Genomic DNA, 24,365 nt, shown 5'->3' on the forward strand with positions numbered 1-24,365 from the left:
CTCAAAAATAAAAAAATAAAAAATCCCCAAACAACACAAAACACTGGTTACTTATATCCACCCACTTAAAAGCCCTTTTCTCCTCCCCATCTTGACTAAACAATACACAAGCCTTTGGCCTCTTCCTCAAGTTTAATTCACAGGGCTTTAGGGTACAGATCGTAGATCAAATTTACAACAGGGCTACTACAAAATTAAAAATTCAAACTGTAAACCATGTCCTCTGCAGTTCTGGGTTCAAAAGCAAGAAATGATGACTCTCAAAAAGGTCTCTTGCTCCCTCAAGAGGTATCATCATCCCTTTTCGGGGTTGTGGGTTTTTTTCCACCTCTTTCCACACTTCCTGGCCTGACTTTCTCGGGGGTTGCAGGGCCCAGAGCAGGGAGCACAGCACCGATGTCCTACGAGGGCAGCCGATTTCCTGACGCATGTGACCTGCACACATCATCTCAGACCGCAGGTCACCACCTCCAGCCACGGCTGAGAACCCAAACTGCCCTTTCGTGCGCTGGCAGCCTCTTTCCCCGTTGGGAGCTCCTGCTCGGAAAGGTGCCTTCAAAGCCAGGCACACACAACCCCAGCAGCCATCCTGGTCACGCTCCTCAGTGCGCCCGCGGCCTTTCTGGAGTCCGCTTCCCAGGGCTTAGAATTACAAGTCTGGGGAAAATTTTCTTGCACACCAGGAAAGCAGAGTTGTGATGTTGCAGGGTGGTCTACCTCAAAAAGGGAAGGCTCTTTTAGTCTTCTGCTTCTCTTTGCCAGGACCTTCCCCAAAGAGCCACAAGGTGAAACGCAGGCTGCTGTGGGCAGCTGGGGGATACTCCAGGATCAGTCTGTGACCTCCTGCTTTATGCTGCTGACAGGAACTGGAAGCTCTGTGCCTCCAAACTCTAGTACTGAGGGGTCGATGGTTTCTTCCTTTACCCGCACGGCAATGACTAGCAAGAGACAGAAAGAGAGAGGGAAAAATAAGTAAGTAAAATCAACCCATGCTGCCTTGCTCTACCTGCAGCACCCCAGAACCAGCTCAGCTCTGTTCACGCAGATACTCAAAATGCCCCAGGTTTCCAGCCCACTTCTTGAGGGTCCCTTACCACAGGCAGCCCTGTCTCGCTGACACGAATCTATCCATGGTCACAGCAGCAATCAGGATGGGACTAAACATTGGCAGCATTCAGCTGCCTGCTCCCAAGAACGACTTCTCCTACGGCTGAGGGAGGAAAAGCCAGTGTGGTCCATTCTCCACCTGCCTGGGCCCACACAGGGCAAATTAAACCTTGGTGAGCAATGAGGACCTTCATGAGGCTGCATCCCCATGTGCACAAAGCACCTCACCCACACTCTTCCCCAACACCCACTAAGGTTGGCAGGTGACCCAGCTGCCAGATGCTCTTCTGGTCACATCTTTTGGTGCGCAGCACAATGGGCTGTGTTCACGTGCTGCGACAACCCTTATGGGGATGTGACAGCGCACTTTTGACATGTCCATCTTGACTATGCTCCCTAACTGACCTCCCACAACCAGACTGCTCAGTAGGGCAGCCAGGCCCTCAGCAGGCATCAGCAGTATCAAGATAATCCAGCTATGCTGGTGTCACCAAACCTCCTCAGGAGGCAAAACTTCCCAGGGAAAGCCAGCAAAGGCCTTCTTCCACTCTCTCTGTCTCTGGAGGAGTGGAGAAGGACATTTGTCATGTACTGCCTTTCCCTGCCTGGGGGCACCCATGACTTAACGGGCAAGAGGCAGTACAGGCCTCGTGAGGGCCGGCGGCATGCAGGGCGTACGCGAGTCGCATGTGGCTGCTGGGTAGAGTAGCTCACTCCCTTACTCTCGAGAGGTGCTGGCTCTCGCAAAGCCTTGCTGGCAGCTTTTGCTTCTCGTTTCATCCTCAGGGCGGAAGGCCTCCTGACAGTCTGCTTGACGTTGCGGGTTTTGGCAGGTAACTTTTTTCCTTAACAAAGAGATAACAGAGCATGGGGAAAAGTGTGTTTCTTTTCCCTGGAAAATCAGCAACCCTGCTCCACTGAGAAACCACAGGCCAGGGACCAGCACAACTGACCAGCAAGCTACATGGTCATTAGCTGCCAACTGGTTACTCGACAGAAATGGCCTACTGGAGAAAAACTCTATAGTCATCATCTCAAAATATGCTCCTCCATGTTCTCCTTCATTAAAGGCAAGGCACTTCAGGGTGTGCTTAACTTCCGAGGAGCGGGTCCTGTTGGAATCAGTCTAGAGTCAGCTTTGCTTACCTGTCTGGGTCTAGTCCTAGGCAATGGGCATGATGGCTCCAAGGCATGGACACTGTAGCATTAATGTTTTCATTTTTAGCAGACGTTTTTATTTAGGTTGAACGTCTTTATATCCTTTAGATGTCCTTTCCTCTCCACCCCCCAGGAAGGAATTTCTTGCCTTTCTACACATGATTTGCCACAGCTAATGCAACAATGACAACAACAACGACAAGATGAAACAATAACATGGTCCAGCCCCGCTACTGGCCTCTTCAGCCATCTTAAGGCCTTCTTTCCCTCAGCACAAAGCAGGCAGGGTTGCTCTCCAGCTACCCTCCGGCTGCAGCAAACAATCTCCCTCCGACCACGGACACAGTGGGGAAAGCAGCACAACCTCACGCCTGGAAGCAAGCGCCATCTATACCTCGGCCAACAGAAAAGAGACTGCAAAACAGATCCTTCCCACACACACAGCTCTCTGCTCTCTTAGGCAAAGGGGGCAGCTAAGAAGGATGAAGCTGTGTGGTCAAACCCACAGCTGACTGAGGGCATCCACAGCAAGACAAGGCCTCTCTCTCCTGCTCTGACGGGACATGGACAGGGTTCCTCTAACTGGGCCCAGCCTGCGAGCGAGCGGGAGGGCACTAATCAAACATCACTCACTCTTCTTTCCATAGGGTTTCTTCTTCTTCTTGGGCACCTCCTTGGCCTTCACTGGAGTTGTGGGCTCTGTCATGGAGACGAGAGGGAAACGAAAGCCAAGTCCCATAACCAGTAGGTAACTGGGATGAAGTGACATAAGCGAGAAACAAGATATACCCGTCCCCCCGAGCCAACGCCCTCTTCCCGAGACAGCCAGCTGAGGGGAAAGCAAGGCTCCAGCGCAGTCGCTGTCTGTGCTTCCAGGCGAGGGCCAGGGTGGCAGGCTGGGGCAGCATGGGGGAGAGAGGCTCAGTAGAGATTGGCAGGGGCAGTAAAGAAACAAGATTCGTAGCTTGGGACAAGAAGGAAAACATCTGCAAAGGCGAGGCAGTGGCCTCCCTGCGACAAGGGAAGGAATAAACTCTTGAGAGGGATGCTCTTACCTTTTACAGACAGAGTCAGAGAATTGATGAGAAAAGGGAGCAGGGGCCGAGCTCCCCCTGTTACCTGGCTGAGATTGTAGGTATGCTTAACAAAAGGGAGCTGTGCAGGGATAGGACCACCTGGAACTCTACCTGACTTCATCAGGAGCAATTCTCTGTTGGTGGCAGGTGGGGGAACAGAGGGAACACAGAGCCAACCTCAAGTCTCAGGCTGTTTTCTCGCCACCACAGACTCCTCCCTCTGCCAGCTGCTAGAATGTGTGGCAGCAGAGGAAGACTTATGGTACCCAGTGCAAATCAAGGAGGCAATTTTCTCCTCCCTACAAGGCTCAAAAAGGAGGAGCCACTCACAGAGAAGGAGGAAGGAAACCTTTGCCTCTAGTGTTAGAAACCACAGTCAAATCTTCACTCACCTGGAACAACAGGTGGTTGAAGCTGGTAGCCTGTCAGCTCGCACCACCCCACAGGATAAATGTCTGGAGACTCGCAGTCCACCCACTGGTCATACTCGTTGTCCCAGCCATCAAAATGGATGCTAAGGAGACGGTGGACTACACGCTTCACTGTGGCCACACAGATGAGCCGGGGCTCCATCAGGTCCACTGCTTCCACCTTCATGCCTGCCTTGAAGCCGTGGTTTGGGCAGTCCTGGGTGCAGAAGAAACGAAAAAAGAAAACCCAAGGCCATTGCACCCAGTCCAAACCCACACCCGGCCACCAACAGCCTAGAACAGCTACAGGCTTCAGCTTAAAGCAAGCAGAGAGAGAACAAGCCCACAGTCGCGCAACAGAACCAACCAGTCGCGTAACAGAAGGGGGCACACACGAATAGATCCAAGGCCAGCTGTCTCCTTAGTGAATCTCAGCCCAGCCTTTAGAAACAAGATCCTGACCTAGGGGAGCAGCAGGCAGCAGCTAAGGGACACCCGATCAAACCCATTAACCTGAGATAGCCCTGGGAAATCAGAAAGATCGGCCAGGCCCAGGTGCTGCAGCAGTTTTGCTCATGCAAAGTAGACCCTCTCCACCCAAGTGCCAGCCACATGTCCACAGGCAGTAAGTGGTGCAGAACCCACCAGGAGCCTGGAGCTCTTAGAAACACCAGAGAATCACAGGTCACACTCAGAGGGACCAAGATATCGTTACATCCACAAAGGCATGACACTGCCAAACAGGGGCTTGGAGAGCGCACACTTCCGTGCCTTAGGCTCTCCTTAGAAGTGCTGACTGGCAGCAAAGAGCAGCCCAGTAAAGACATTGGATATTGTCTACCCTGACTTCAGGAAGGCTTTTGACACTGTCTCCCATAAGATCCTCATAGAGAAGCTGATGGAAGTATGGGCTGGGTGAGGAGACAGTGAGATGGACTGAAAACTGGCTGAGTGGCTGGGCCCAGAGAGTGATGATTAATGGCATGAAGTCTAGTTGGAGGCCAGTAATTAGCAGGGGACAATATGGGATCCAATCCTGTTCAATGTCTTCATTAATTATCTGGCTGACATGACAGAGTGTCACATCAAACTCAGCAAGTTTGCTGGATACAAAACTGGGAGGAGAGACTGATATACTTCAGGGTTGTGCTGCCATCCAGAGGGACCCTGACAAGCTGAAGAAATGGTCTGACAGGAACCTCATGCAGCTCAACAAAAGGAAATGTAAAGTCCTGCACTCGAGGAGGAAAACCCCAGGCACCAGCACATGCTAGGGGCCGACTGGCTGGAAAGCAGCTTGGCAGAAAAGGACCTGGAGGTCCTGGTGGACACCATGTTGAACGTGAGCCAACAATGTGCCCTGGGGACAAAGAAGGCTAATGGTATCCTCGGCTGCATTAGGAGGAATGTTCCCAGCAGATCATGGGAGGTGATCCTTCCCCTTTGCACTGGTGAGGCCACACCTGGAGTTCTGTGTCTAGGCCTGGGCTCCCCAGTACAAGGGAGACATGGACATACTAGAGAGAGTCGAGCAAAGGGCCAGGAAGATGATGAGGGGTCTGGAGCATCTTTTATACGAGGAGAGGCTGAGTATATGAGGCTGAATATGTATATTCATATACATATTCAATGTATATGAATATCCAAAGGGAGGATACAAAGATAGAGCCAGGCTCTTCTCAGTGGTGCCCAGGGACAGGACCAGAGGCAATGTGCACAAACTGAAACACAGGAGGTTCCCTCTGAACATCAGGAAACACTTTTTACCATGAGAGTGACTGAGCACTGGTTGCCCAGAGAGGTTGTAGAGTCTCCATCCATGGAGATATTCAAAAGCCGTCTGGACATGGTCCTGGGCAACCAGCTCTAGGTGACCCTCCTCGAGCGGCAGGGGTTGGACAAGGTGACCTCCAGAGGTCCCTTCCACCTAACCATTCTGTGACAGCCAGAGCTCTTGTGCTCCTCCTTGCTGACTGCAAGCATCCCTACACATCTCTTGTTCCTGGCAGCACTCACTGTGTTGAAGAGCCGTGCTGGAACAGGTCTTGATTTAGTCTTTTCCAGGTAACTTTCCCAGTTGAAGGTCTGTGCATCTTGCCCTGCAGCAGGAAGAAATGGTCAGGGCAAAAAGGCAGTCACTGGGCAGACCAGCTGGGAAAAAAGGCAGAATAGGCAGGAAGGAGGCATAGCAACTGGTTGCAAAGCAGTTTCATTAACCAGCACATACAGCCTGATCTTGGACGTAAATCTAATGCACAGATTCCACGGCAGTCCAGCACCCCCCTCCAGCGGGCAAATACGGAAAAGGGCAAGCTGCAACTCTGAACACCTGTGTCAGTCACATATCCAGACCACAGAGAAAGGCGAGGAGAAGCAGCAGGCAGGAAGAAGTACGTTCAAAACACACCACTGAGACCAATCTTTCTCCCACCAGCATGAACATCAAAGGAAGACAGAATAGCACTGCACAAAAGTGCTGCCACACAGGAATTCAGAGCAGGTCTTTTTGGCTATGGCTAGACGAGGCAGTAAAAACACTCTTAGGGTGATTGCCTCTCAAGATTTTGCAGAAATATTGGTCTCAGATTTATTCATACAAGAAGAATAGAGGTGACTCCTGCCACTTATAAGTACTGAGTCATGCAGCAATGGCTCTACTTATCCCTTCCCACCCTCCTTGTCCTTTAAACCTTTGATTTTGTTCAGTTTGGGGATCATACACCTTTCCCACTGATCCACCAGGAGCTAACCACCATGCCATTAACACCCTCTGGAGATGTTACGTCCTTCCATAAAGTACCAAGACTTGGTATATGGGCAGAGGTCAAATGGACTGGCTCTCTGAACCAGCCCTGTCTCCCTGAAAAACAGGCAGATCGGGACCTTGTGGTTTTGATTCATCTGAACCAGAAAAGCACAGCCCAGCAGATTCTGCATGCAGTTTGTACCACAGGGCAGACTCCAAATCTCACCTTTTGGAGGGGTCAGGTCGATGCTGTTCTTCTGACAGAAGTTGACAGGGAAGATGGCGTGCGAGGATGCATGATAGCAGAACCAGTCAGAGCCATCAGCAGACGTGGCTCCATCAATGCTTATCATGAGATACCCATCCAAGAGGACCTGAGATGGGAGTGAAGGGCATGAGTGTAGAGCTTCGCTTGCTCTAAAGCCTCTTCTCTCAAAGGATCCTCCCAAGAGTCCCCACAGATGGATCACAATCGCCACTAGATAGTAAAATGCAATGTTATATGCTCCAGGGCATGCAGTAGTTTCTCCGGATATGTTAGTCAACACAAGCTAATTCCCAAAGCAGCAATTTCTGCAGGACTAGGATCAATACCAATAGCTTTGTGAAAAGTACTCAGCCATAAATGGTCAGGAGCTCTGTTCTCTCTCCGAAACAGACTTTATTGGCAGCCCAGAGACCCTCTACACCAGCCAGGTCATGAATTTGTTACTGGGCAGAAGAGAAGGGCACCACCTTCAGACTTGCCACTTCCTGAACAGCAACAAGACTTGTCCCATCCTGTCACTCAGTAGTAATTGGTGCCTACCAAATGTGATAGGCACATCTGCCCCAACCTCTTCACATTTCCAAGCAATGGCTGAAGGGAACATTTTACAGACACAAAGAGCTTTCCTAGCATCCCCCTGCCAAACCCCAGGTGTCAAAGCCCTCTGCTTGGGTTCTACGAGGGCAAAGAGCTTCTTGAGGGAGCAAGAAAAGCCCAAGTCGATGCTATGCTTTAGGACATGCCACACACCTCACTGAGGAAACCTGACCAAGCAATTTACTTCCCAACACTAGCACAGGAGTAGAGCTCACTACTACGTCATCAAGAGAGATTGCAGGACACACGTCCATCCTCAGCTTCCCACACCAGTGAATGCTGCCCATACAGACACACCCCATTCCCCACACTGAGGTCACCCCACAACTCTTCCCCTCTCCTTTCTCTCCTCAAGGCAGCACTACAGAAGCCTATCTTTATGCACTCCAAGAACTGGAGAACAAATCTTCCCTACTGCATGCCCAAGGGTGAAGGAAGGGTGGCTACCAGTCACACACACTGGACAGTTAGCTTGCAGACCAAGCATGCTCATCTTCATGCTGTCCACTTAGGCACATGTGGACAACTGCTGGTCTCATGGGCTTCTCAGACCTCTGAGGTAATGCCCCAATTCCCTCCACACATCAGCTGCCTACTTCTCTTGACAGCCCTCTCCTCTCCCTCAGCCAAAATTCTACCCGGTCTTATTAATTTGCAAAGACAGGGTTATCTCAGGTAAACACAGCAGACCCCCTTCTGCCCACTGAACTTACCTTGCAAACAGTGGCCACACAAATGTTGCCCAGATTCAGGGGGTCAATGGCCTCCAGCTTCATGCCTTCCTCAAACCATCCACCTTCAGCATAGACAGCTCGTACCTAAGGGAGACTCTGGTATACCATGTGCTGTCAGGGGTATGGGACAACCCCATCCTGACACCAATCGCACCAAGTGCAAACAGGATTAGAGCTTCTTTACTTGGCTCAGCCCAAGTTAGGAGGGGAAAGAAGAAAAATTACAAGAAATACAAAGAGGCAGCCAAACCAACGCTGTGTTTGTGTCAGCAATCTCCTGTCAAGGCTCTGGTCAGTCAGAGTGCCAGGCCCAGCACTCAGCCACTGCTCCACAGCAAAGCAAGCCTCCTTCTCATCTCAGTCCTTTCCAGTATGATCCAGCCCCTTGTCTGAACTGGTCTCTCCCATCGTGTTCCCTCTCCAACTCAAAGTTCCAAGCAACTGATAGCCCTTCAATTGAATACCTCAATCTGTCATTGTCTTTTGGTTCTTCCATCTTTCTATTTTGACAACCACAGCCTTGACACCCCAAACACCTTACTGCCCTATAGCTGTAAGAGCGACAAACGAGCCATCCTCAACAACCCACACAGCAGCAAATATACCCAAGGAAGGAAGTGGTATCATTGCTTCCTTTGCTGTGGCCAACACAGAAAGGCAGCCTTGTCCTACCTTCTTAAACAGATAGGGGACAGCATCACAGTAAATCTTCCGGAAGGTGGGATGGTTTGCCATGTCACTGCGTTTTTCTTCTGTGAGGAATGGAAGAAACAAAGAGAGGTAAGAAACCTGCAGCAACTGCAGTAAGAAAACACACTGGCTATTAATTACCTGGTGAGAGCTCAGCAGCTATAAAAAAGCGAGATCAGACACCATGAGAACAGTAATGAAAAAAACAGGTCAGTCCCTCTACACCTTCCCATAACATGGGCTGTGATGCAGGGCTTGCTCAAAAGCAGATGGATGATCTTTCTGAGCACTAGTGATAACACCTCTACGTGCAGCTGTAATCACCAGGGAGAAGCAGCAAGGAAGGGAGACACAATCAAAAGGATCAGCAGGCTCGAGTCTTGTTTTTTCTGCCAGTCTAAGCTGATCAAGAATTCCTCTCTGTAAAGTCCAGAAAAAACACAACCTGACGGCATCCAGTCTTACAGAAGCCAGCATGAATTTCCTCAAAAACACTAGAAACACCTGTGATGTTGCAGACTCTGCAGTCTCACACTCTGTGGGGACAGACTACCTGCTTCAGGTAAGAAACCCTACAGTCCCCCTGTCCCGACCTGTGGCAGCAAATCGCTGGGCTTTTATCTGTGCAGGGGGAAAAGCAGCAGACACACAACCGCATAGACCTTATCTGTCAGGTCCCGAGGCAGCTGCCTGGCTCCCAGCACGTCAAGACTGGTGTCAACAGCAGGCCCAGGGCCCAGGCACCTCATAGCAAATCAGAAGATGCTTGTGGTGGCCTGATCCCTACCTGTCTTCTTCATGCTGTGGCCCACTCTCCGTGACCAGCCCACAGGATGGATGAGGGGACTCCACATGTGGCACCAGAAGTCATCATCGCTGTCGCCGTCCTCATAGAGGAGTCTCAGTCTGCCCCCGATCACCGTGTCCACCACTGCCATGCGCGTCCGGGACACATGGTTCTTATCCACCACCTCCACCCGCATGCCCTGCCGGAACGGGTACTTCATGCTCTCCGCCATCTGGCAACAACCAACAGAGGAGGTTGGAGATCAATTGCACTTGGTGTTTTCCTTATCCAAACACTTCAGAGAATCACTTTCCCCACAGACATGCTGGCCAACCCCCTCCACTGCCCAAAGCTGACTGGGAGACACCTCTGGGAAGGGATGCATGGGAGTGGGTTCATCAGGGGGACAGGGAGCTGCCAACCCCACACATGACAGCACGGTTGGGCACGCACACCCTAAGTCTCCCCTGTCCTGTGGCCCCGTAACAGCTACCCCCACCCTTGCCCAGCAGCTGTGCTCAGCCCTTGTGTGAATGTTCTGAGTGTGAGAAACAGATCAGAATTGCGTGCCTTTTTCAGTCATGAAAGAGACCATACGGGTTTCAAGGCTGGAAGCAGTTAGAGGTGTAGCTTTCCAAAGGGCAACAGGATTTTCAGTTGACTTTAAAAGAGGTCAGGCCCTTTTAACTCTGATCAGGGGTTGAGAAACATGATGATCTATCTGCCAACTCCACCTCCAATGCCAGAGTTATTCTCCAGACTGACCCAAAGGTACGGGCAACATGAAAAGAGACACTGGCTGCCTTCTGATTTTTTTTTTTTTTTTTTTTGAGACCTTCCATTTGGTGATATAGCCCAGCCTTACTCATCCACAAATACCCAAAGGTGTTTATAGAACACCAGACATTTTGGCACTGGAGAGCCCAGAAAGCTGTGCAGCAGCTAAGAGCCACAGCTCAGAACAGACTCAGACATCCACACTAGCCTGCACCTGAATCCAGAAGAACTTTTAAGGGACGAACTTCCCCTTCCACCTCCTGTTCATTAGGTGGGAGTGGAGATGCTGAGGGGAGAAAGATACTGACAACATCTGTCTCCCTCTACCACTTCCCTTCCATGGCGTGAGCTCCCAGCTACAAGGTGTGACCCAGGAACAAGCAGCTACGAACATCCTCTCAACTTTCTGAGAAGCAACAAGGGAAACACCAACTATGTCAATGTCTCCAGCTCTGTGTCACCAATTACCTCACACACAGGAAAACCCATCACCCACCTTCCTGCCTGCTGTCTCTGGGACTGTCTTCCTTATCTGTGGTTTACAAAGTTGCCAGTGACAAAAGAGTCTCTTCTCCCCGATCAGGTCTAACCTCAGTGCAGGCTACACAAAACAACCACAAGAGCTATAAAGCTGGTAAGGCCACGGTACAGCTGCTTCCGCGCACTTCGAGGGAGCCTGCGCCCCTCTCGCTCCCTGCAGGCTGCTAAGCTACCAACACTGAAGGCAAAGGTTTTTGACTCTCCCCAGCCATTCCCTAGCACTGAAACAGGGCAGGGAAAGCCCAGGTTGGAGCTGCATTGACCTCTCCCTTCAGCAAAAAAGCAAACTCATCCCCAGTATTTTCCAGCAGAGGCTGACGTGACAACAGCTTTTAAAGCCCATCTATGACCCAAAGGAGAAATGGTTGTGCTGACAGGGCATAGGGGCTGTGCCATTACCTACAGCATCATGACAGGTGTCTCACTGACCCTGTCCTGCCCAGGTTTCAAGGGGACACATAGAGGAGTTGCACAGATCAGAACCAGAAGAGACGTGTTGCGTACACATCTCTTGGCTTCAGCTTCATTTCCACACATAAAATGACAGCCTCCCACATTTACCTTGATGTGGAAATCCACTGGGATGGTCCTGGCTCCCACCAGTTTTTTCATGAGGTAACTTCTCCAGTCAGTGTACTTGGCATGGATAGCTACATACGCACAGGGAAAAAGCACATCTTTATGACTGAAGGAATTACACACTACACCTTTCTTCCTCTCCAAGAGTCCATCTGCATTAAAAGGTCGTCTTCACATTCAGATCCTGTACCTGCTCTCAGGCAGACCCTGTTCTGCAAGCTTGCCCCCACAACTGGCTGCAAGGGATCACCATTACAGAACGGACTGGTCCAAGCAGACACCCAACTCCACTGATCTTGATGTGGAAGTGGTGTTAGAGCAAAACCACATCAGCCATACCAACCAAACCTCAGCTTGCCAGAATTCTGCTAAACTGGCATCCCTCTCCTAACTGCTAGCTGAGCAGTAACTGGATCCAGTGCACTCCCCAGAGAGGTCCAGGATGTAGGACCAAAAAGTTCCCCCAAAGGTTAAGCCTAGCCACTGTGTGGGTCAGAAGGAGGAACAGCCACCTTCATTAGCCTCTGTCCATAGGTCTGACGCCAGCTCTGCATCCAGCACCCCCAGGGTCAACCACAGGGAGATGCAGAGGGAGCAGTCCAAGCAGCCTCCAGCTTCCCAAAGAACTAACTGTTCCTTGCAACTCAGAGCACAAATGGAGCTGTGGTCCCACATACAGCAGGAGCACCTGTCCCACTGTGCTAGGCATAAACCAAGGCACGTGCTGACCCCTCTCGCCCCACACTCACTTTGTGGTGGTACCAGGATTTTGCTGTTGATGGCACACCAGCCAATAGGGTGAATATCCACTGTACCCAAATTGCACCAGAAGTCATGGCCAGCATCATTCTCAAAGCCCTCATATCGCAGAAGGGCCCTGTACCCTGCCAGGACAGAGCAGACAACCAGAGAAAGGTGTTAGAGGCCAAGAATTTCTCCTCTCCCTGTTAGGCACCACAGGCTTAGTCCCTACAGCAGGGCCTTCAGAGCTCTGCGTAGGTTATCAGAGCTTCTCCAGCCATTCTGGAAGCAGAACCCTCCTCGCAAGAGCCCAGCAACCAGAAGAGGAATCAGATGCTGGTTTCCTCCCACCCCCGCACCGTGGTATTGCCTGTTCGAAAATCTCTCAGCAGTTACAGAGCTCCAAAGAGCTGATGTTTTGCTTGACCAGCTACACTCGGCTCTCTAAAGCTTCCTTCAGAGGTTAGCCATCCCCATCTGTTGGGAATTACATTGGAGACATACCTACAGTCTGGATGACGGATGCAATCCAGTACACGCGGCTGGGGAGCACGGCATCACTGTTCAGCACTTCCACTTTCATACCTTTCACCACGTCATCCCACTGATCGAAGAGTGGCACCTGAAGGATTGAGGTAGCCACGTTGGGAGAGGGACACTGACAGTTAGAGCAGGGCTCAGGCCCCCGTTCTAGCTTTCAGAGATATGTGTTAGGCAGCTACACTTTCATCTTAGGCCCAGTTTTGCATGCCTTACCCTTCCTATATGTGCCAACAGCTTGAAATACAACCGAACTGTCCCAACATCTCACTGGGGTGTTCACAGAGAATCCCAAAAGGCAGAACACTGTACAGCAACACTTAACTATTTCACTGCCAGCTGTCCTATTATCCCAAAGTACCTGCTGCCATTCCTCTATGGTATCAAAATCCCTAACCATCAAACTGCCGTGTCTCCTGACCTATCCTCAAGAAAAATAAAATTTTGTTAGCATTGTCACAGATCACAACTTAAAAGGAATATAACAAGTGAGTCTTAATACACAGAGAGGCTGGGGCTGCTATAATACCTAAGAACTGCCATTCTTCCACATATCTGCCTCAGCTACTTGGCCCACAAGGATTGCAAATCAGTATGACAGGAACCCAGACATGCTGGAGGGGCAGCTACTGCCTGGCCCACATAAGCTGAGTTCCTCCCTGCACATCAGCCTGGGCTGTGCTCACCCACACAAACTGCAAAGGCAACCGGGAGATTTCCGCTATTCCCCCCAGTCAGAAATAATTCTGTCCCCAGCCAGCACTGGGCCATCACCACTGGCAGTGCTTCTACCAAGTCCCCCTCTGCTTCCTCCCACAAAACTCCTGGTCCCTCTGTGGGAGTCCCACTCTTAGCTGTGAGAAGCCCCAGCTTCCTTCCTTGCATCAGCTGGGGCTTAATAACCAGTTCCCCAGGTCTCTCCCCACCACTTTTCACAGGAGTACAGGAGAGCCCCATGCATATGACATGTCCCATGTGCCCTGCGAGGCACAGCAAAGAAGAACTCACGTGTTTGAAGCAGCTGACAGGAGCTGCCTTGAAGCCGTGCTCCTGCAGGTACTTTCCCCAGTCAAAGCCCAGGACGAGTGCTATAAGCAGACACAAGAGAAGAAAATCAGGTGAGATTATACAAAAGGCACAGAGTGCTCTGTTACCTCTGGACTACAGCTTGCAGCCACATTGTGGCCTGCTCTGGGACAGAGCCCTCTGCCCTAACACACAGGGACTCTGCGTTCCAGTGCATCTTCCCCGGTGGGGAAGTAGATCCTACGAGTGCACGGGGACCAGCCCCTGCAAGAGGCACAATATATTATTAATCAATCCTTGCTGTCACTTGCTTTTGTGGAGGGGGGGTAGGAGGGGCAAAAAAAGGGGTCAAATCCAGCCCAGGGCTCAAGCACTCCAGGGAGAGAGGAGACTGCATCCTGTCAGCGCTAAACCGCTTAGCGGCTTTGCCTCTCAGCAGCAACACTGCAGGGTCATATCAGCAGCGCCTGCTTCTCCAGAGGGTGCTAGGAAAATCAGAGTGAAGCACTGGGATATTAATCCCACAATCACTCCTGATCCAAGGCTACAGCTCTGCTCCAGCAGCAGTCTGCTCAGGGATCAATTCCTGCTGCCACCCCCTGGGGCTCACTTTTGCCCTAACATAGCAGCTTGCTACTCCTTCGGCTGCAGTGACTGGTTGTTCCTCAAGTTGATCAGTGGGTGACTCAGGTCAAATGTAACTCCACAGGCAATTGGGCAGTGAACAGCTAGGAGCAGGAGGACACCTTTAAGTCAACTTTGCCAGCAGAAGTCAGCATCTCGTGGGATTGTGACTACAGAGCTTATGCTCCAGGGCAAGTTACACCAGGAGCGAGGATGAGGCTGCAATAGTGGATGGGCAGGAACCCACCAGGGCTCCGTTAGCACCAGAGAGACGTGCCCTGTGTCCTGCCAGCCTGGGAGCGACCCACAAACATTGTTTCAGTACAAGGCAGTGTATCAGAGGGGAGGAAGAGTAGACTGTAGAGCTTACAGCCCTCCAGCTGTCCCCATTTCTGTGGCTCCAGTAGCTGCATTTCCTCACGCCTCCTACACTCACCATCCTGGCCTGTCAGTGTCCCATCTGCCAGCTGCCCCGTTCCCTGCGAATGAAGGAAGGCCCCGATCTTGGCCGACCAGGCTGCCTTGTGTAGGACTTTAGCTTTCTTCGTTGGTGGCTTCCCCTACAAAAGAAGGAACATTAGGAACACTAGTGGCACAGAAGAGGAAGCCAGCAGGGCATCTCTTCCTTGGAGTGACCTACAGGTTACTACAATTTTTACTAATGCTCACAAGAACAAGAAGAAACAGCAGATAAAAATATCAATGCGTCCCTCCTCAGCTTCTAGGGAGCACCAGCTTTCAGCTGGCATGCATTCTCTGGGGACTTCAGGCAAGAAGAACAAGCCACTGGTAATGGCAGTCTGATCTTTAACTAGAGAGCAACCACAGGCACATCCTGCTCCATTCCTGGGGAAGAAGGAAGGGTTTTGACTCACTTGCAGTCTGGCCAGGATGCTGGCCTTCTTGGAGTTTGAGGAGTAGCTTCTGGAGCAGGAGACACTGCAGAAACGTTTGGTCTTGGAGAAGAAAGCCTCCCTGGTGCCCACAATCCCACACATCTCGCACACAGCTGAGAGAAGGAAGGCACAAAAACGTGAGCAGTTTGGCAGGGTCGATGCATTACAAGGACAGAACCGAGCCCAGGTAACCCTCATTGCACATAGCAGCTCCCCCACGTAGCCCAGAAAATGCAGTCTCAATCCAGTGCTGCTCCCAAAGCATACTCAAGGTGCACTCATACACCCGTTGGCTCCCCCAGCCCTTTTGTTCTTTCCATCACACACGTGCTTTAGGTAGAACAGGCAGACAGGGTAGTACCTGGCTCGGAGCCGCTGTCCTCTGTGAGCCGGCCTGTGGACGGCTGGTGCACAGGAGAGGTCGGAAGCTCTCCAGCTTCCCGGTCTGCCACCTCATCATCACTAGACTCATCCAGACAGGAGCTGCTATCGCTGCCCATGCTGCTGTTGTAGCCCCGGAAGCTGTCATAACCCCCGAAGATGTCCAATTCATCATCCTCCTCATCATCATCGCCTTCCTCCTCCATCCGCTCCAAAGATGAAGTCTTGTGGCCAAAAGTAGACACCAACTGAAAAAAGAGCCAGTCTGCTTTAAAACAGAGATTTTACCCCACACCCCACAACAAGCCTGCTTTCACTGCTGGGGTCCTCCTAGACTGAGGAGAGGCCTCGGGGTGAGCAAGGAGTCCACTTAACCACCCCAAAGGCAGAAGTCTGAATCCCTAGCAGGGAAGCTATTCCCCCTGCGGCAGGGCCCTTTACAGGCATTTCACAGGCTGCATTCTGCTTCCTAAGAGCAAATAAACAGCCACGGAGCTGCAGCTACATAGAACAACGTTTGAGGAACGTGGAAAGAATACAGGGAACTACACTGCCATGCTGACAAAGCCAGAGGAGACTGTGTCCTTCCAGGCACCGTCTCTCCCAACAACTGCACAGCAGTGCAAACACCATCAACGTTAAAGTCATTGCAAACTTGAGCACAGAGCACAAAGCTGCACACCCTGGCCACCTTAGCTCACAAGACCAGTACAGCCTAGATGTCAGCAGGACAAACTCAACTCTGGAGAAGGTTTGTGTTCTTTGGAAACTGCATAGTTCACAGCTGACCAGTTCAGAAGCTGCATCAGCAGGATGACAGAACAATGTTTGTTAAGAGTTTTTCCCTATAACCAGATGTCTCCACGACTAAACATCTTCACTAGCTCTTTGCATTTGCTGTTACAGCAAGAGAGCGGAGAGGCACTGATTGAAGAGAGCACAGAAATCCAGTGACTGTTTCTCAGACTAGAAGAATCTTGAACTGGGCTCCAAATAAGCACAAAAGAAGCTGGGAAAAGGTGTTAGCAACTCATGAAAGAGCAGCAAGAAGTCAGCATCAGCACAGGGAGCGATGGAACAGCAAGGTGGATTAGAACAGCCACACGAGGCACCAGGATACAATTGTTCATCCAAGCGGGCAACAACAGAAGATCAGCAGCAAGTCCATCACCTTCCAGTGCTAAATTCCCTCCGATCCCCGGCTCCTGGGTATTATTACAGACACATGAACAGGAAGATCAGGCATCACTCACTGCTGTCTCCCCACATCCTCGCTGGCTTTCACACAAAACAGACCCAAAATACCCAGGTTGTTCCCTAAAGACAGAGCTGCTCTCCTGCAGATCCACATCCTCAGACAACATTCCTGAGGTCTGAAAGGCCTGAACTCCTCAAAAAAAGCACATTCAGCTCTTTCTCGCCCCTTTCTGGGGGTGTACCTTCCTTCAGCTCACAGGAAGTGAGCATCTTTGGATCATGACTCTTCCACCAAACACGAATGAAACTTGCAGACATGTTACAAGTTCCCAGGGCTGACAAGCAAGGACAGCATCACCCGCAACCTCCTCAGAGAGGCGAGGGGGACGCAGAGGCCCACCCCGCCCGGGTCAGACCCATCATCCCCTCCAGCACCAGCCCGGCAGCACGGGGGCGGAGCAGACGGCCACGCCGGCAACCACAACAACACGACAGCCAGGAGGCGGCCCGGCGCTCCTCGCTCCCCCCCGGCCGCGGGCAGCTGTTACCCCAGTACCACACCGCAGCCCTTACCCCGCTAACACAGCCCGGGCCTCGCGCCCTCCCTCAGGGCGCCGGGCGGCCCAGCCCGGTGCCCCAAGGCTTTCTCCAGCACCCTGCGGGCAGCTCCGCGGCTATAGGAGCGGACAGCCTCCCTCCGGCCCGGTTCCGGCCCCGGAGGAGCCCCCGGCCCGGCCCGTCGCCCCTCACCTCCCCCTGATCCTGCTCCATGGCTCCCAGGACGCCACTAGCCCGCCTCACGCGCGAGGAGCACATCCCCCCTCAGCGGCGCATCTGATTGGCGGGAGCCGGGAAAAGAAAGCCAGTCAGCAAAGAGCTTGTTCTCTCCGCGCTCCCCGCGGGGCACGACGGGAGTTGCAGTTCTTTTCCCGCCACGGCGGCGGTGAGGCGCGGCCATGGCGCCTCACGGCGGACCCACCTAGGGGCGGAGGAGAGGCCGGGCCCCGCTCCCGGCTCCCCGGGCACGGCGCCAGGGAGAGCTGGCGGGCCCGCCTCATCCGGTCTCGTAGTTCTGGATTAGCTCTCTCAGTCCCAGAAGCTTATGTAAACAACAAAACAAAACAAATCGGAAAAAAACAACAAACCCCCGAACTTCAGCCCCACGGACGGATTTGACGCCCAGTAACCATCAGCGTGCGGGCACGAACGTAGCGTCCCTGAAACAACGCGAGCCCCACGGAGGCGGACAGCTGGAGTTGTGCGTCTTAAACATAACCAAGGATGCACACGGCTTCCTCGAAACCTTGGCAAGCGGGTAAGGATTTGGTTTTAGATGGGAGGACTGCCTTTGGCGTGGCAGGTACCTAATGTCACACCAGCAACACCTCCGTCCCTGTCCCGCACCGCTGACGTCACCAGTGCGTCACCCAGGCTGGGGAACCGTCGGTGGGTGCTGGTAAGCGCTGCCAGCCGAGCAGGGTGCCCAGGACAGAGAGCTCACTCGCTCACTGACACCCCGCCCTGCTGCGTCCAAGAGTCGCAGGGTAAATAACCCACACGAGTCAATGCTGCTGCTCTCTATGGCCTCAAATGATCAGTCTCAGAGATTTCATGCATAAATAGGTATTTTATTTGGCAAAGAAAGTATTAGCTAGGCAAAAGAGGCCTTGAAGTGCTTACTGTGCTATGCAATTGGTTCTAAAATTTTTACGCATTTATAGCATAGCTTCTTCATAGTACAAATGCTTCTCTCCCTTTTGGCTTTTTTTTTCCCCATGAAAAAGCAGTGTGGTCTCAGTCGTACTGGTAGCAACATCCCTCATCCCAGCTCGCTGCCAAGAACAGCCAGGAAGCAAGTGTCTCTCTGTATGTCTCTGGCATTGATTCTGTTTTACGCAATAGGTAACTCCTCTGAAGTTAGCGAACTATTTCCCATTCTACTCTTTTTATTCTGTTATCACCTTCATTGTGTTGACATTGCAAAAAGAAAAAAGAAAAAAAAAAAGCCTGTACTGAATGTTCCTACTCTCTACAGACTTCGTAGTGAGCAGCGTGTGAAGCACGCGCGCAGTACCTCTCTCGTGCACATAGTAAGGCCTTTCTTACAGGCAAGTAAGGCAGCATGGAAAAGGTTCATTCCAAAGGCTCACCAATGTTACAAATACACATGGATCACTCTTCCAGGCAATCCAGAGGCTCTAACACAAGGCTACAGCCCGTCGCTCTAAACGTGAAGGAGTGTCGCTATCAGTGTGAACCATGTGGAGAATCCTGGGTAGCAATTGGGGTCACAGCCTAATTATAGAGGGACAGTGGCGGGGAGCTTGCAAAGCCCGCTGCGTGCAACTGGACTGGCAAATTTCCATAGCGTCAGGGGTCCTCCAGGTTCAGGTTTTCCAAACAATCTTCCAGCACTGTTAAGAAACAAAAAATTGCTTTTAAAGTTTTAAATAATGTAGTTGATAATGAAATAAATTACAAAGACTGTTACTCCCTTGCAAATACTGCCAGACAGTGCACTGCATGACAGATAACAAAGCTGTTTCCAGAAAAGACACACATACAAAATTAAAGGATCATTAAATCTTTCTACTGCAATAATCTTTCATGTGACACATTATGAGCTACTGCTGGTGTGCATCCCCTGCTTCCTTCCCAGAGCTGAACAAGCAACACTGCTGCCTTGGGTCACAGGCAGGCTGGCTCAAGGCTTCTTGAGAGCTTAAGCAAAAATGAGTTCCGTCTTGACACAGAACAGGCTTAAAGGCAGTCCCCATCCCGTGGCTGTTCATTTGTCACTGCAGTTCTAAATAAACCTTTTCAATAAGTAACAGTATTTAAATAATTTCATTTTAATTTGAATTAAATTCAAATTGATTAAGGAATACTTATATTCTCTTTAATAATAAAAACTTTGTTATGTAACATTAATCATAATATCTTTGTAAAGCCAGCTCCTTCCTTTCGGGATATAACAGCACTGACCACCTCAGGAAACCCCTAAACTTAGATTAGACTTCACTTTTCCCATCTCCTTCCCTACTGCTGCTCTGGGCCTGGTCTCTGTTTTGATGCCACCCGAAATAAAAATTTTAGAAAGATCATTATAAAAAGGCTGCTGTCAGGTGAAAGCACAGGAGTCCAGGATGCAATGGGAGGGATTATTCCTGCAGGGCAGAGGCCAGGCTGCTTTCTCAGAGCTGGACACAGGCACTCAGCTCAAAGCTATGCAGCTGGAGAAACTTTTTGTACTTCAGCACCAGCTCTGTCCCTCATCACCACAACTTCCTTTAGGAGCACTGGCATACTGGCTTTTTGTGCTTGTCTACCAGGACCGTCCCTCATCCATGCTCTGAGATGGAGAGCTCATGCTCCAGGTCCCCTGGCTTCATAAATTCATCCGCTGCTCCTCCAGAGCCTCCTTTTTTAGTTTTCTACTCTCTGTCATTTCAAAGAACTCATGAGAATCCTGGCAGTCCATGGGCCTAGTTTCACTTCCAGCACCAAGTGGCAGCCATTCTGGTTACAGGGCCAGCTTCCAAATTCTTGAGTGCAGTGGGAAGTGACACACGGCTTCAGGAATGCTCTTCCTCTCACTTCCTATGCTGACACCGTAAGAAAACAAAAAACATTGCAAGGGTTTCATTTCTGTCATAGCACTGGGGAAAGCAGCCATTTTGAAGAAAAATTGTTTATAGGCTTGTAACCTTTGGTCATACGTTCATGATACTACCGTCCTTTGAAAAAGGAAAATAAGGTAGAACAGCTCAGCAAACCAACAATAAAACAGAAGAAATTAAAAAAAAACATGTGTGCTGCTTAACTTTTGGCAGACTGATTTTACAAAGGTAACTGTGAAATGAAAAGAGGGAAATGGTCACCACCATGATGACCATGACAGTACAGGATTCCCCTGCACCAGGTAGTCAGCAACCCAACTGTTCTTACTTGCAGACATCCCTGGCTGGGGCTGTCCCATGTTGGGCCCTTGATTCATGGGAGCCTGTGGCATGCCCGGAGCATTTGGGATCATGTTTTGCTTCTGCAGCCTGGTTCTTCGTTTCTCCTCCAACTCCTTCTGAATCATATAGATCTTCTCCGCTAGCAAGTGATAGTACTCTGCCTGTTGGGGAGGAAAGGAAAGGAGACGACAAACACATACTAAGTAAAGGCAACAGGTCCCAGTGATCCAAGCTGGGAAAACAGCTTTCCACACACACATTTCGGCTTGGGTGGGGGTGGCCCTCCCTTTGCAGGGGCTGCCGGGTAGACAGGAGGGCAAAAAGGGGCACTGCTCAGGGCATCGCTGGCAACCATTAGGCCAACAACATTTCTCTTCTTGTGTCCAACACTTCTTTGGGAGAATCACAGTGAAGAACTTCAGGCTGCCTTTAAGGAATCCCGAGAAGTCTCAGGCACAGCACACCCTGACAGGCAGCACCCCGACTCCCAGCACACCCAGGCAGAAGCCTGCAGCTGGCTGGTTCCTAGACCCCATCCAGCAGCCCCTGAACACACGCTTCCTCCGCCTGGGACTCTCATCTGTGCTTTCACCCCTCTTCCTCCCCAACCACTATGGGATCAAGGCAGAGACACGTGCCACTGCACGACAGACAATGGCATCTCACCCTGCTGTTGGCCGATTCATACATATCCCCTTCCACTTTCCGAGCATATGCCACCAGATTCTCCATACGCCGATCCTTCAGTGCTGCAGGGTCAGGCGTAGGAAATATGGCTTGGACTCTGGGGAAAAAAAGAAAAAAAAAAAGCATGCAAGTGATTAGGATGTCCCCAGACTGGGACATCAGCACTAACCCCTGTGATCTGAACACAAAGCAGCAAGCAAATCTTCCGACAGACTGCGGCACTCCTACTGCTCCCGGGGGACACGGCCCCCGTTTACATGGCTTGAGTACAGAGTGGGACACTTCCAATACAACAGCCCCAAACCAGCAGATGCAGCTCCATCTTTTATGCTTCTGCCTTCCCTTCTCATGGAGCCCGACAAAACTCACTCCCGGGTCCCCTGGTTTTAGAAGCTGGCTTCTTCCTGTGTCTCCCCCCCCGCCCAGAGGCAGCAACTCACCTAACAGGAGATTACTTTGATATTAGCTACTCACAATCTATGAACAAGGTAGTTTCGGAGAGCCTCAGTGACTTCTCCATGCCACTGCTTCTGGCTGCTCCCTGACAGGACGGAGCCTCCCGATGCCAGGCTGAGTATCTCGGGGCTCATGGCGACCTACGCTGCTGCAGTTTACCGAGGGAAGCACCGCCTTCACAACCCCCACTGGAAAAACGTCGAAAGAATCTCAAGGGCGGGGCGTTTCCCGGTGCGGGCGGGGAGCGGCGGCCGACGGCGCCCGGCCCTGCCCGGGGCGGTGAGGGAGGAGGCGCTGCTCCCGCAGGAGCTAACGGCCGAGGAGGGCGCGCGGCGCCGCCCAACGGCCAGCACCGCCTCTGAGGCGGGGTGGGTCCCTGAATGCACACGTTATAGTATTTTTTTTAAATACGCCCTGTATTGATTCGGGATCCTCAGGCAGAATCTTACGTCGCAAGTGCAAGGCAGCCAGCGTGCTGGTTGTGCTTCCTCAAGGGAAGGCGCATCCTGCACTGTGTAAGAGCGGGTAACAGCCCCCTCAGAGGTCGGAGATTGAAGCCGTTGCTGTTTTCTAGTTCTCTCTTCATGGGCTCTAGAACTTAGAGAAAACCCTTGCCAGATCCTCCTTAATGTTACATTGATGTTCTTATGTATTTCCAAGCAACTTGTCATTAAATCACACTGTGCAATAGACACAGCGATTAAACGTTTTTTGTGGTGAGCAAATCCAACCCCAGACCCAGCAAGCATCCCAGTTAAGGGCACAGATACTAAGTTAGCCTGTCCTTTCTTGCTATTTTACTACCGTGCTAGCTCTGCCAGTATATGTCAACACAGCTCAATGTACAAAGAATTAAAAAAAAAAACCCCTTAAAATCAAAAAATGTGTCCAGATTTAAAAAAAAACCTACGCCCAGTTCCAAGGCTGTCCTGAAAAGGGGAGAGAAGAGTTAACTGTCTGTCGTGGTTTAACCCCAGCCAGCAAATAAACCTCATGCAGCCGCTCGCTCAGCCCCCCCCACCTCCGGTAGGATGGGGGAGAGAATCGGGAGGGCACAAGTAGGAAAACTCCCGGGTTGAGATAAAAACAGTCTAATAATTGAAATGAAATGAAGTAGAACAGTAATAATAACAATGATAACAACAAAATAATATACAAAGCAGGCGATGCACAATGGAACCGCTCACCGACTGCCGACCGCGTGTCACGAACGGGGGGCGAGCCCCCCCCCCCCGCTTCCCCCCCTCCGGTTTTTATACTGAGCATGATGTCACATGGTATAGAATACCCCATTGGCCAGCTGGGTCAACCACTACGGCTGTGCTCCCCCCACCAACTTGCCCTGCACATGGCAGGGCATGGGAGGCCGAAAAGAGAAACCAAAAGTCTCCCCAGTGCAAGCACCACACAGCAACAACCAAAGCATCAGTGGGCCATCAACGCTCCTTTCATACCAAACCCGAAACACAGCACACCCCCCAAGCTACTGGGAAGAAAGTTAGCTCTGACCCAGCCGGAACCACGACACTGTCTGGGAGATAAACCTCTCAGTTTTAACTACTTACCCCATCCCAGTCCCCCAAGAAATCCGACTTTTGAGTGCTGAGCTGTGCTGTCTGTTTGATTCCTTTGCAAGCCTGGAAAGATGTGGGGCACTGCCATGCCCTGCCAGGTCACCTTCCCCAGCAGAAGAGGCAGCCAGGAGGACCAGAAAGTCCAGCTAATAGCAGGAGATGAGACGTTACAATATCCATATAGTCTGGCACATTATATGCAGTTTACCAAGGTGGAAACCCTTTAACATATGCTTTCCCAAGTTGCCATTAAGGGCCCTCTCTCACTTTTTGTGGAGACATGGGGAATTGGGTCCAGATGACAGAAAAAAGGCTTGAAATCTCAGACTGAGAAAAGAGGGAGCAAACAGAAGAGCACCTGAGGTCTTTAATTTTAAACACGTGATTTTGGGGTTCTAACTTCTGGTGGCTCTAAGCCATCCAGTGAATGTGATTACAAGCCATGTTAGACCCAGGTCACACCTCAGGCTGTCCTAGCTTTCAGTCCACAGGCCTGGTGAGATACCCCAAACCTCCGCTCACCAGGGAGACATTGTATTGGGAGCTCATTTCAGTGCCACACTCCAATCTTCATGCATTATTGATGGCAAAAGGAGGAAGGAAAACCCCACAAAATCATCCCGGAAATAAGCCTTCTGATTTTAACTCCACACCCTATCCCAGTGCTGGACAAAGATTTGCTTTGGAATAATAAATCTTATTCTCCCCTTGATTCCTTGGAGCTAACTGAATTGCGAGAGAAACAATGAGCTTCTGTGATAAGAAGCTGGCTGAGTCTTAACAGGGAAGGGAAATGCATTAGTCTCACTCCC

The 24,365-nt window shown here is 51.1% G+C and overlaps 2 protein-coding genes across 10 annotated transcripts; both read right to left on the reverse strand.

Moving 5' to 3' along the window:
* Positions 1-113: 113 nt before the first annotated feature.
* L3MBTL2 (L3MBTL histone methyl-lysine binding protein 2) lies at positions 114-17,690 on the reverse strand. 9 transcript variants are annotated; one of them, XM_075154124.1, is made up of 17 exons: positions 17,625-17,690; positions 15,658-15,925; positions 15,276-15,409; positions 14,837-14,960; positions 13,759-13,838; positions 12,715-12,832; positions 12,219-12,353; positions 11,452-11,540; positions 9,574-9,805; positions 8,769-8,848; positions 8,076-8,180; positions 6,724-6,871; positions 5,768-5,850; positions 3,734-3,968; positions 2,899-2,964; positions 1,830-1,952; positions 114-938 (listed from the first exon to the last, which is right to left on the reverse strand). In XM_075154124.1, the coding sequence occupies exons 1-17, from the start codon at positions 17,688-17,690 to the stop codon at positions 829-831; spliced, it is 2,196 nt and encodes a 731-aa protein (XP_075010225.1). In that variant the 3' UTR covers positions 114-828. The 9 variants fall into 9 exon arrangements, 5 of the variants coding, with proteins under 5 accessions (XP_075010225.1, XP_075010238.1, XP_075010228.1 ...); XM_075154137.1 differs by lacking the exon at positions 17,625-17,690 and adding an exon at positions 17,448-17,550; XR_012674241.1 differs by lacking the exon at positions 114-938 and adding an exon at positions 3,385-3,475 and having other exon boundaries at positions 1,875-1,952; positions 2,899-3,276.
* A 791-nt stretch (positions 17,691-18,481) lies between these two features.
* On the reverse strand, positions 18,482-22,820 carry LOC142084107 (histone acetyltransferase p300-like). Its single transcript, XM_075154245.1, has 4 exons — positions 21,998-22,820; positions 21,503-21,620; positions 20,823-20,997; positions 18,482-19,288 (listed from the first exon to the last, which is right to left on the reverse strand). The coding sequence occupies exons 1-4, from the start codon at positions 22,111-22,113 to the stop codon at positions 19,245-19,247; spliced, it is 453 nt and encodes a 150-aa protein (XP_075010346.1). The 5' UTR covers positions 22,114-22,820; the 3' UTR covers positions 18,482-19,244.
* Between the last annotated feature and the right edge of the window lie 1,545 nt (positions 22,821-24,365).

Source organism: Calonectris borealis, chromosome 1 (assembly GCF_964195595.1).
Source record: "Calonectris borealis chromosome 1, bCalBor7.hap1.2, whole genome shotgun sequence".
Lineage (NCBI taxonomy): Eukaryota > Metazoa > Chordata > Aves > Procellariiformes > Procellariidae > Calonectris > Calonectris borealis.

Bases quoted from the DNA above. Each gene is read 5' to 3' on its own strand.
- L3MBTL2 (XM_075154124.1), bottom strand. From the start codon at position 17,690: ATGTGCTCCTCGCGCGTGAGGCGGGCTAGTGGCGTCCTGGGAGCCATG. The intron at 15,926-17,624 runs GTGAGGGGCGAC...CTCTTTTTTCAG, and splicing joins TGGAGCAGGATCAGGGGGAG to TTGGTGTCTACTTTTGGCCA. The intron at 11,541-12,218 runs GTGAGTGTGGGG...GTGCGTATGTAG, and splicing joins AATCCTGGTACCACCACAAA to CTATCCATGCCAAGTACACT.
- LOC142084107 (XM_075154245.1), bottom strand. From the start codon at position 22,113: ATGAGCCCCGAGATACTCAGCCTGGCATCGGGAGGCTCCGTCCTGTCA. The intron at 20,998-21,502 runs GTGAGATGCCAT...CCTCCCCAACAG, and splicing joins ATGAATCGGCCAACAGCAGG to GCAGAGTACTATCACTTGCT. The intron at 19,289-20,822 runs GTAAGAACAGTT...GTTTCTTAACAG, and splicing joins CCAGCCAGGGATGTCTGCAA to TGCTGGAAGATTGTTTGGAA.